This window comes from Zootoca vivipara, chromosome 17 (assembly GCF_963506605.1).
Source record: "Zootoca vivipara chromosome 17, rZooViv1.1, whole genome shotgun sequence".
Classification (NCBI taxonomy): Eukaryota; Metazoa; Chordata; class Lepidosauria; order Squamata; family Lacertidae; genus Zootoca; species Zootoca vivipara.
Window position 1 is genome coordinate 29,472,501 of NC_083292.1, and position 12,542 is coordinate 29,485,042.

General features: G+C 47.0%; 1 protein-coding gene across 5 annotated transcripts in view; it reads right to left on the bottom strand.

The window, feature by feature from the left end:
* Nucleotides 1-12,542, bottom strand: part of IGSF9 (immunoglobulin superfamily member 9) — a 70,479-nt gene that overhangs the window by 20,279 nt on the left and 37,658 nt on the right. For all 5 annotated transcript variants that reach the window (XM_035098177.2, XM_035098174.2, XM_035098176.2 and 2 more), the window contains exons 5-13: nucleotides 11,484-11,635; nucleotides 6,467-6,584; nucleotides 5,073-5,214; nucleotides 3,880-4,025; nucleotides 2,985-3,127; nucleotides 2,754-2,894; nucleotides 2,004-2,120; nucleotides 1,027-1,177; nucleotides 67-190 (exon numbers count right to left, since the gene is read on the bottom strand). In XM_035098177.2, coding sequence (XP_034954068.2) covers nucleotides 67-190; nucleotides 1,027-1,177; nucleotides 2,004-2,120; nucleotides 2,754-2,894; nucleotides 2,985-3,127; nucleotides 3,880-4,025; nucleotides 5,073-5,214; nucleotides 6,467-6,584; nucleotides 11,484-11,635 — 1,234 coding nt within the window. The remainder of the gene's footprint in view (nucleotides 1-66; nucleotides 191-1,026; nucleotides 1,178-2,003; nucleotides 2,121-2,753; nucleotides 2,895-2,984; nucleotides 3,128-3,879; nucleotides 4,026-5,072; nucleotides 5,215-6,466; nucleotides 6,585-11,483; nucleotides 11,636-12,542) is intronic.

A 12,542-nucleotide genomic window follows, 5' to 3' on the forward strand; every position in this document is an offset into this window, starting at 1 on the left:
GGCAAAGCAGCCATTTGGGGCCTAGCGCCCACAGCCTCCTCTCCAAAATCCTAATCGAGGACTCACAGCGGCGTATACCAGATGCTGAACCTCTGGAAGTATCCCCCGTCAAAGCCTGGCTCCCAGGTGATGTTGACAGCCTGTTGGAGAGGCAGCACCGAGACGTTGGCCACTGTGTGGGGGCTGGTGCCTAGAGTTCACGAGAGAGAACAAAAAGCAGAAATGAATTAGATTGACAGGATTAGGATGAGGCTCAAAGGGGTTTTGTGGGTGGTAAAATCCACAGCAGCAGCAGTTTTATCAACTGACGCCCCCACCAGTCCCTCCAACACTTGTTTTTTAGGATTAAACCAGGTGCACAGAAAGCTTCTTTATGGTATTCTGTCCATCAAGCCCGGTAGTGTCTGCTCTAGCAGATCTGGAAGGGTGTTTTCCATCACTTCTGACCCAATCCCTTTTTAACTGGAGATGTCCAGGACTGAATCTGGACTCTTTCTACAAGCTCTACTACTGAGTTATAGTCCCTCCAGTATAGGAAACTGCCGATTACATGGCATCTTGCAGAGTACTGGCTGCTCCGAGTGGCAGAAGCTCTCAAAGGTCTTGAGCAGACATCTTTACTCATCGCCTGCTACCCGATCAACCCGAGACACCACAAACTTAACCGAGGACCGGCTTGAGATCTACCACAATTATGGCAGTTTTCCCACCCTGCCCCAGATGCTTGCCGAGCAAAACATGCCTAATAAACCATGTCAGGTTTGCGTGCAATGACAAGCCATAGTTAGAACAAGCCAAGGTTTGTAAGGCAAAAACAAACTATGGGTTATGACCATTGTTTGTTGGAGCAAACCACGGTCAAAGAAACCATGGTTAAGCCATACAAACCATGGCTTAGTACTAACAGGGAAACTTCATTGCCCTCCCATGAAAGAAGCAGCATACATCCCTTTTCACTCAAAATAGTTCTTCAATGCATTTCTGTACAGTTTGTTAATTCTGTTGCGCTCTGAATGAAGTACACACCCAATACGTAGACAGTGGTTGCAGTGCTGATGCGGGCCACACCGTTGTTGGCGGCGCATTCCCATAAGCCATGCTGCTCCTTGGTCAGTGGGCGCAGGACCAAGCTGTTGTTCTTGTCTACCTGGGCATTGGCTAAGCCCTTGCTGCCCATCTGTAGGGGGAGGGGGAACACCAGAGAGATGTTAGCAAGCTGTTCAAGACCTCAGGGGAAATTGGGGCCCTGCTAATTATACTATCTATAGCTGAAGTCAGTTTTAAATGAAATGTTGCCAGCTACTTTTAAATTTCCTTCAAGTTCTCAAATATATTGCAAGGGGTTGGACTAGATTACAGGGGTCAGCAACCTTTTTCAGCCGTGGGCCGGTCGACCGTCCCTCAGACCATGTGGTGGGCCGGACTATATTTTGAAAAATTCCTGTGCCCCACAAATAACCCAGAGTTGCATTTTAAATAAAAGGACACATTCTACTCATGTAAAAACACCAGGAAGGCCCCACAAATAACCCAGAGATGAATTTTAAATAAAAGGACACATTCTGCTCATGTAAAAACACGCTGATTCCCAGACCGCCCGCGGGTTGGATTGAGAAGGCAATTGGGCCACATCCGGCCCATGGGTCTTAGGTTGCCAGCCTTGGGCTAGAAGATCCTTTGGGTCCCTTCATGATTCTATATAGTAGTAGGAATAAACTGAGAAGGAATTTGAGCCTAGCTAAAAGGTGGAGCTCTGAGTAAACCAGAGCAAGCCTCTCAGTCTGCCTGTCAGCTCCTTCAGTATCAGTGTTACCTCAGCAGAGAGAAGGTGGTGGAGGAGGAGGAGGATGGGGACAAAACTAGAATAAAGTTGTCTCTGCCTCTCACTGGCTCTGGCTCCGCCTCCTGTTGGCCTCCCACCTTGCCGGATGGGCAGCAGCAGCCACCACCGCTGGACAGCCTATCTAGGATCTACTTCTTGTTTATGCAAATAGCTGCCTCACCTTTGTCCAAGAGATGACGGGCAGGGGATCACCTCTGGCAGTGCAGGGGATGAGCAGCTCCCGCCCCACCTCCTGAAAATACTCCTCCTTGGGGCGCAGGCTGAACGCGGGAGGGTCCTAGGCCATAAAACACAACACACATTTGGCATCCGAAACAGGCAAGGGTCGTCCACAGTGGCTAAGCGATTTAGTCTTGTAAGCTTAAGCCAATAAATTGTATCTTCAATGATATCAAACACCAGTAAACGCATCAATACTTTGAGACTTGACTACTGAAGAAGCCCAGGAAACTTAGGCACCATGCTATCTGCCTACCCCCACGAATTGGCCCCATTGTGGGCAAAACAGCGGTCTTCTAACAACACGAACTGCTTGGCCGAAACAGCGGTAGAACGCCGGCACCTTGTCTTTTCTACAACCTTATAGACTGAGTTTTTAGCACCCTACGGCTACCGGGAGCAACGTTTTCTCGTGAACTCATTTGGAATTAACAAAGAAAATGAAAAACCAGGCCAAGAATTTGCAAGAACTTTGCCATATCGGACATTATATTTATTTTGGGTAGCTTGAAAGTTTTTGTGGCACTTCACAAGTAAGTGTCTCTTGTTCCAGACAAATAATGCAAAATTACTTTTGAAACAATTGTCGCCAACGTGTTGTATGTGTTGCACTGTCTTTATCAACAGCACAGGTTGCTTTTTTCTTATATGACTAGATGACCCAGCAGTCAGTCTCTTCTCCGCCACTCACCTTCAGGAGAACGCGCGTAGGTGCCGAGGAGCCAGCACTGCCGTAGCTGTTGTACGGGGTGCATGTGTAAAGACCCACGGCATTGTCGTTGCTTGTGGCGATGACAATGGCACCATCGGGAGTTGTGGACCAACCTGGGAGCTGGGAGAGGGAGAGAGTTCTGTTCAGAAGAGAGTTCTCCCGAAAGGCCTATGAGCCCAAGAAGGTGTGGTGGACGCTTCTGCCGAGTACCTTGCCTAACTCCAGCGGCTGCCCGTCTTTGGTCCAGTTGATGAAGAGCAGCGGAGGATTGGCTTTGTTGGGGCACCTGATGGTGCCTTGCATCCCTATTGGCAGGAGAGTCTCAGGGGGCATGTCAATGACTTGCGCTGGATCTGCGGAAGGCAGAGGGACACGGCTTCAGACAGCGGGATGGCTAGTGGGGGAAAGCTAGAGGAGAGATGAGGCACATCCAAGGTTGGGTTGCCTCTCCAATCAACTGCTGGGATATCCCACTATGACAGCAACCCACCCCTTGCACCAGCAGCCCTACAAAATAACAGGATGTGGATAATGCTGCGAGACGATTCTTTCTGATCTGAGCCGAGGGGCAGGCGGAGCTGACAATTCTGGTTTCTCATTTTTCCGATCTTATGATCGGTTCTCCACACTTCCATATCAGAGCACGATTATTATTATTTAAATCGTCATAATTTTAGTGCACATTTTTTTCTACCATATGCATTTTTAGATGCGTTTTTGCCTTTCGCACACACTTTCACAAAGTGATTTCCCCAGATATAATGCATGCTTGTATGTTGATTTCACTGATGTATGCATTTATGCACACTTAACGTGCATTTCTGTATGCATTACTTGGGTGGAGAACCGTGCTGCAAAATTTGGGGGAGTGCAGATTTTGAAGGATGGCTGCATTTCGATCCACATACTCTTTCAGAAAGTGCAAGGTCAGTAGGTTTGCCTTTGAATCCCATCAGAATTGCATTTTTGCTCCATCCCTGTCTGAGCCACACCCAGAAGGTTGAACACCGAAAGTGCCTGTCTTCATACTGCCTGCTTTTTCCTCCACCCTTAGACTGTGTCTACCAGTTGGAGGTCTAGAATGATGGGAAGGTGCCATGCTTACATAGAACTGTGAGGAACGCTGAGGCAGAAGGTGATCTCCTTAGCCCATTGCTAGGAACACAGGTATATTGCCCCGAATCCTCTGGGACAGTTTTCTGTACCAAGAGGCTCCCGTCCACCAAGACTCGAATCCGGGACTGGAGATGGCTGAAGGAGGGGAAGGAAAGAGAACTTGAAGAGAGCAGGAACAAAAAAAGTGCAACAGCATTGTATTTAAGCACTTGCCTGGCTAACATGGGCAACTGGGAGTTCTATGTATCATATATAGATAAGGATATATCTATATCTATATATCTATGAATGAGAGAGAATGGAGTCAAATACATACTATCTGAATTCAAGGAAGAAGACCAAGTCTAATCAAGTGTACAAACAAATGTAACTGCAGCAATTATTACATATTTCTCCAAACATTCACATTGAGAGAATATAAATGAGTCTGAAAATGTTGATTCACATGTAACGAAACTTTCCACCATGCTGCTGCCCATAGCTGCCAAATCTCCCCCTGAAGAATGTGGGATCAGCAGCGGCGCAGCAGCGGAAGTTGCTTCTACGCGCTACCCATGTATGGACACTGGAAATCGGGCGGCGCCAGGACCCAAAATGGAGCCTCCCTGGCAGGTAGGAAATCCGGGGGATTTACAGGGTTTTTTCCAATCTGGGCTGCCAGCGGGAAACGGTTTAAAATACGGGGGTTTCCCGCAAAAAACGGGAGACTTGGCAGCTATGCTGCTGCCTAGTCTTCTGGTTTCTGCTTGTTCTTTTTAGGTGCATAAATGATGAGTGAGTTTCTTACAAATTGCCATAAATAATGCTTTTTTTTTGGTACCAGTTCTCTGAAGTAACTGATGAAACATCCTTGTGAAATAACTAGGCGTACTGCCAACTGTCAAACAAATAATTAGGGATTTCCAAACAAAACCAAGATTTTATCCATCGTATAACAAACATAACTTGCAACGCAAGACCGCTTTGTCTCCCGGGATGGCATTCACCTCTACTTGCTCCCAAAGAGGACAAGCTTTAATTTAAGCCCTATGTTGTGCTCCCTGTTACTTTGCTGCTTGGAGCACCCTGTGGAAGGGAAATATTACATAAATAAAGGAAGGAATAAACCATCATTTGCGGAAGAGCCCACTGAGCAATTCTGCTCCCCGCTCGCGCAAAACACTCACACCTGGAGTTTCGTACCTGAGGTGAAAAACATTTGTGTTCCCCTGGAACCAGCTATACGTGAGGTTGGCAGGGTAGGCCTCGGCTTGGCAGGCCAAGAAGGCATCTTGGGTAAGGTTGACAGTGACGTTCTGTGGGGGCACCACAATTACCGGAGGCCCTGGGAAGAAGAAAGTGCCCGGAATGAGTGGCTAAGGCAGGGACAAGGAACCTTTTCCATTCCTTTCTGCAAAACCTTGTTGGGGGGGGGGGAGACACATGCCAGTTGTGGGTACCGCCAGAGGTAAGAATGGAGAGGTAATCAAATTTACATTTTGCCTTTGTACAGTAGGCTAGTTTCTACACCAAAGACACACAAGCACACAGCCCTCTCTATCCTTGGTCCAGAGAAGCCCAGAGGTTCAAGGACACACCCCAGACAATCAAAAACATCCAAGGCCAGTGAGGGAATGTGGGGCTGGGGCCCCTCTCCCCGAGTCTGAGGTTCCCCAAATCTAAGGACGGAAAGGCACTCCTCTCCCCCAAACCCTGCCAGTGATAAAATGTGGAACTATTGACTCCGAAGTTATGCCAAGACTCCCTTTGGAAATCAGAGATATGGTTGACTCCCATAGCTGTGCACTTGTATCCGCCAGAAAGTCTGGAATGGTAAACTGGGGGAGTGATTGTAGCTCGGTGGTAAAAGCACATGCTTAGCACACACAAAGTTTCTGGTCCAATCCCCGGCATCACCAGTTAAATGAAGGATCAGGGAGCAGGGTTGTGGGAAAGGCTTCTGCCAGAGTCTTTGGAATGGGGAGGCAGGGACTGCTAGGCTGGAGAAGGCAGTCCTGGGCTAGTTTGGCAAATTTTGGCAAGGCACAAACTTCCTGTGCTCCAGGGAGGGAGGCCCCACCTCAGTAGCAGAGCACAGGCCTGTGCACATGTAGAGAAGGTTCCAGGTTCCATCCCTGGCGCCTCCAATTTAAAGGATACAGTTGAAGGTGATGGGAAAGTTTTTTTTTTCCTGAATGGCATGCTAGGGAGTTGCTGCCAGCGAGAGCAGGACAATTTGGGGCTAGGTCAGGGGTGGGGAACCCTTTTTCAACCTAAGGGCCACATTCACTTATGAGTAACCTTCCAGGGGCCAGGCATACACCTGTCTCCATCCTAGCAAGCAAGTACCATGAGTACACTCCAGCCAGATAAAGATCACTGGAGGAGGGTGCAGAGGAAGGCCAGCGAGGGGTGTGGCCTGGGAATGGAAGGAGCTTGGGAAGAGTCTCCGGAGGGCCGAATTTGGCTCCCAGGACAGAGGTTCCCCTCCTTACCCCCCCCCCCGGGCTCTATGGACAGATAAGCTTGTACAGCAGCATCCTGTGTAAAATTGCTGCTCTACCCAGTTTGGGGAAGGTGCTGCCCCTTCTGTTTACCTTGCACCAACAGGCGGGTTGTGTGGGTGATGGCGCCCTCTTCGCTGGTGGCGTGGCAGGTGTAGGCCCCAGCGCTGGCCCGCTCCACACTGGCAAAGACAAGGGTCCCATTCTTCACCTGGTGGGAAACACATCGATTTGGAAAGGCTTGGAGCAAGCAAGAAAAAAAAACCCTCCAGCATCTCCTCACCAAGAAATTGTACGGCCATCGAGGGGGTCAAGAAGACCAGGAAAATCAATTCCTTAGTGAACTGGGGAAAGTTTCTGTCAATTCCCTCAACTAGGGATGGACAAATGTCTTCTCTAGGTTTTCCAGTCTTCAGTTCTCTAGACTTCCAGTATAGAATCATAGAGTTGGAAGAGACCACAAGGGCCATCCAGTCCAATCCCCTGCCAAGCAGGAAACACCATCAAAGCATTCCTGACAGATGGCTGTCAAGCCTCCGCTTAAAGACCTCCAAAGAAGGAGACTCCACCACACTCCTTGGCAGCAAATTCCACTGTCGAACAGCTCTTACTGTCAGGAAGTTCTTCCTAATGTTTAGGTGGAATCTTCTTTCTTGTAATTTGAATCCATTGCTCCGTGTCCACTTCTCTGGAGCAGCAGAAAACAACCTTTCTGCCTCCTCTATATGGCATCCTTTCATATATTTGAACATGGCTATCATATCACCCCTTAACCTTCTCTTCTCCAGGCTAAACATACCCAGCTCCCTAAGCCGTTCCTCATAAGGCATCATTTCCAGGCCTTTGACCATTTTGGTTGCCCTCCTCTGGACACATTCCAGCTTGTCAGTATCCTTCTTGAACTGTGGTGCCCAGAACTGGACACAGTACTCCTGGTGAGGACTGACCAGAGCAGAATACAGTAGTACTATTACTTCCCTTGATCTAGATGCTATACTCCTATTGATGCAGCCCAGAATTGCATTGGCTTTTTTAGCTGCTGCATTACACCGTTGACTCATGTCAAGTTTGTGGTCTACCAAAACTCCTAGATCCTTTTCACATGTACTGCTCTCAAGCCAGGTGACACCCATCCTGTATTTGTGGGTTCATGATTTTTTAAAAAAGTCTGCATAAAAATTCATCAGCATTTCAGTATGAATTTCTCTAAATATATCACCATCATTATTAATTTGACTTCCTACCCACAGCAGGTTACAGCATTTTAAACTTAATACTGAAAACAGTTTAAAGCAAACTGCACTCACAGAAATAGGGTACATCCTGTAAATATATACCATAGGTCTCCAATGCCAAGATAAAGAGGGGTGTCTTCAGCATATGCATTCATATATGCAATTTTACCTAATATACACATTTTTGCAAAGCCTATTTCCCCTAACATTTATATTTTCCTCAATATAATGCAGTTTTGTATGTTATCTTCATGGATATATGAATTTCCACACATACTTCACTCAAGTATATGCATAGGTTATTTTGAAAAGGGCAAAATTCAAAGGATGGCTGTGCTTCAGAAAGTGTGAATTAAGCAGGTATGTCTTTAAGTGAGAACAAAATCAAATTTCTCCCCATCCCTCTTATGAACTTGAGAAAAGCAGCCACTAAGTATGTGAGCTTGTGTTCAAATATCACCAGAGTTCACAGTGTGAAAAAACACAGTCCTCTTGGCGTCAGCATTCTCACCTGAAATATGGGTTTTATACAGGGGCGCAAAACTTCTTCTTTTTTTCCATGAGGGTCTAATTCCCATTTGGCTAATCCTCCAGGGTTGCATGTCAGTGAAGGGCATGGGTCAGTCTAAGTGGGCTTTCCTACCCCCACCCCCAAAAGAACCACTGGGATATACTGGAAAAGTTACAGGTAGGTAGCCGTGTTGGTTTGACGTAGTCGAAACAAAATTTAAAAATTCCTCCCAGCAGCACCTTAGAGACCAACTAAGTTTGTCATTGGTATGAGCTTTCGTGTGCATGCACCCTTCTTCAGATACTGGAAAAGGTCAGGGCTCGCTAGCACTCCAAACAGTCGCGTACCACACTGCAAAGCTTTCTTGAAGAGAGCAAGTCAAATGCTTGTTTCCTTTGAGTGGCCAGCAGGGGTCAGCCAGACCTTAGGTATTAATATTTGTTAGAGAACGGTCCTAAAATGAGCTTGACAATTCATTTACAGTGGTACCTCGGTTTACAAACACAACTGGTTCTGGAAGTCTGTACTTAACCTAAAGCGTACTTAACCTGAAGCGAACCTTCCCATTGAAAATAATGGAAAGTGGATTAATCCGTTCCAGATGGTCCGTGGAGTATTTAAACTGAAGCGTACTTAACTTGAAGCAAACTTTCCCATTGAAAGTAATGGAAAGTGGATTAATCTTTTCCAGACGGGTCCACGGAGTACTCAACCTGAAGCGTACTTAACCCAAGGTATGAGTGTAATTGGTTCCGGAAGTCTGTACTTAACCTGAAGCGAACTTTCCCATTGAAAGTAATGGAAAGTGAATTTATCCGTTCCAGACAGGTCCGCGGAGTACTTAAACTGAAAATACTCAAACCGAGGTATGACTGTAGTGCCTATGCTCCCACTAGGAAATCCATCTCTTAGGGTTTTCTGAAACTAATTACAGGTATTTTTATTTCTCTGGGTGGGGAAGGCATGAAATTCCTCTTCAGAATAAACAGCACTGGAGTGTAAACTTAGACAGGGAAGTTCTTAACCAACCGCAAAGGCTCACTGGTTGCCCCTAAACAAATCACACGAAACAGCTTCCCATTCCCAGGCGATGAAACCTGGGGTGGGGTAGCTCAACCATTTCCAGGAGGGGACAGATGAGAGGGGGCTGGCAAACAGGTTTAACTGGCCTGCACTTCCTCAATGAGAAGGAACAAACAAAGGCAGGAGAATAAACTTGGGTGTTAATTACACCAGTGGTGGACCATAACCTAAGTAAGCAAAGAAGTATAATAGCAAAGGTGTCCCATGATGAAAAAGAACCTCTAGCACAAGCGTGGGGAAGCTTGCGCCCTCCCTGGGTTATGCTGACCTACAGTTCCCATCAGTCCCAGCAGGCTGATGGCCAAGACCCAGGGATGATGGGAGTTGCAGTTCAAAGGTTCTTCGCACCTTTGTGTAAGGGAGATGCTCTGGGACTCACAGAGGAGGATGCTTCACGGATGGCAGTAATACGAATATTAGTACAGTGGTTTGCAAACAGTCTGGTTTGCATACGTTTTGGATTACAAACACGTCAAACCTGGAAGTGCGTGTCCCGGTTTGCAAACTTTTTTTGGATTACGACCCATTTTTTTTGGATAACGAACAATTTTTTTTTGAGGCCCCATTGGAGAAAGCGCGCCTTGGGTTACAACCTGTTTCGGTTTACAAACGGACCTCCAGAACGGATTGTGGTTGTGAACCAAGGTTCCACTGTAATTGTCATGGACTGGCTGGATGCAGAGGAATGGCGGGAGGTACCAGCTGAGGAACCCCCAAGGTAAGAAGGCTCAGAGCCAGGGGGCAGGGGGACAATGCTGAGCGGTCAGAGGGAGCAGACTGGGAAGAGAAGGTGTCTGAAGCTGAAGAGGCAACAGGGTTTAGTGAGAGGGAAGAGGCTGTGGCAGAGGGCAGTTCTGATTCAGAGGCAGAAGCGGTGGGGTGTGTGTGTCAAGAAGCAGAGTGAAGAAGCCAGGGAATCTCCCCCTCCTGCAACCAGCTCCCCTTCCTCCTGGCCTCCCAAAATGCACAGAGAAATGAAGAGGGTGGGTCCTTAGAGAGCAGTGGGAAGGTGGGGACCTTCAGCCCCCAAAACTCCCTCATTGGGTCAAACACTGCTGGGAAGAGCTGCTGTGCTCACCAGGCCTGTGCTGTTTGGGTTTCTGGAATAAAGTGTTAACATTGACACCAGTGTGTGTGTTTTTTAAATTGTTGACCTACTCCTGACTCTGGCTCCTGACAATAATAATGTTCTCTTGAATACCTGGATTTGTTAAAATGCTAAGTTGTGAACCATAGAAACTGCTCGTGTTAGGAAGGGAATCTGTCACTATTTTCAGCTCTCTCTTTGTGACAAGAAAGCACTGGAGGTATTCTGAAAATGCATTAATTTAAACACCTTTTTAAATTTGTGTGTATACAGCGGGGGGAAATCGCACCAAATCCAATAAATGTGAACACATTCGTTTATTGCTGACGTGTTATATCCTGCCCTTCAATGTCAATGGCATTTCCAGGGCGGCTAACTGAGAATGAATACACTATTAAATAACCATAAAACGAAACAGCATATTCTCATTTGAAAGAGATTTGTAATCTGCCCAGTTTGAGGAGGGGTTTAAAGCAGAGTATTAGCTAAACTGTTAGGATGATGGGGAGTGGTAGCCCAACAACACCTGAAGAGCCAGGTGTGAAGGAAGGGAGAAGGCACTATGCAGGGCATCTAAAAGTATGTTCCAGGCAAACAGGGGAGGAAAGAGAGAGTTGAAAGTCATTTAAAACAGGAGTCAAGGATGGGGCACTTACAGAATATGCTTGATTACCATGAGGTCTAGAAACATACTCATGCCCCCCTTTAAAATAAAAACAACCACACAATTCCCAGTTCAAAGGCTAGGTTCCCAGCTTGTAAAATGATTGTGTCCACACGCATTTCTAGACTAGGGGTTGGAGACTTATGATCCTCCAGATGTTGTTTGACGGTCACTCTCATTCTCCCTGACCATTGGGCCATGCCAGCTGGGGACTCTTGCAGGCCAACAACTTTTGGGGGGGACCACAGGCTCCCCACTCCTTTTCTTGACCAGAGTTCTTCAACTTCGGATCTCCAGTTGTTGCCTTACAACTCACATCATCGCTAACCAATGGTTCAACCAGGCTGGGGGTTGTGGGAATTGTAGTCTAGCCCAGGCACTCCCAACCTGCAGCCCTCCAGATGTTTTGGCCTACAACTCCCATCGTCCCTAGCTAACAGGACCAGTGGTCAGGGATGATGGGAATTGTAGTCCAAAACATCTGGAGGGCCAAAGGTTGGGGATGCCTGGTCTACATGCACACGCCTTACCTGAACTTTGTCTCCACCTTCTATGGCTTGGTTGTCCCTCTTCCAAGTGACTACTGGCTGGGGGTTTCCCGCTGCAGAGCAGGTCAGCGTGAGAGACTTTTGGTCTTGCACTTCTATGAAAGCTGGCGGGGTCTCCTGGAAGGTGGGGGGAACTGCAAGACAGACCTTATAAGAAGGGCACCCGAATCACCAGAAATGTTATTATAAGAACACCAGATGAGCCCTGGCTAGATCAGGCTGAAGGTCTATCTAGTCCAGCATCCTGTTCCCACTGTGGCTGACCAAATGCCCATGGCAGTGGTTTAGCCAAGGATCACAGGGCAGTTTACAGTATAAAAACACAAAAATATGTAACATAATGACAAACAAAACAATACCTCTACCAGCCCCAACGGTTTAAAATGTGATCAACTGTTTAATTGGCCAAAGGCCTGGGAGAAGAGGGATGTTTTATAAATCTTCGTGGAAATTTAATCAGCATTTTTGTGCAAAATTCTCCCAATAGATGCACTTTTGTGTGGAATTTTGCCTAACGTGCACATTCTTGCAAGCAATTTCCCCAAATGTAACATATCTTTGCTTTGAATTTTATTTCCACGATTATATGCATATTTATGCACTTTTTAATGCACTTTTGTATATGTTACTTGGCTGGCAAACCACCCTGGAAAACTGCAAATTCAGAAATGCATTTCTGTTTGCATATTGGTTCTGGAAGTGCAAATTACTGTATATAGGTTTGCCTTTAAATGTCAGATGAATTGAATTCCTCCCCCATGCCTATCCTCCTCCCCTCCTACCCCAGGTCTTATCCCCTTAACAAATGCCCACTCCCCTCCCCTTTTAATGTCTCAGCTGCAAGTAGGGGCTGGTCATCTGTTCAAGGATAATAGCAATTGATTAGGCAGCAGAGCAGGGATGAGTAGCTGGGGAGACAGAAGCTGGGAGAGGGCAGGATTACAGACTGGGATGAGAGTCTGGAAGGAGAGCTAAGCAGATGGAAGACAAAAGGGGGTCTGATGCCAAGACAACCAGGATGTGAAGGATAAGAGACGGGCC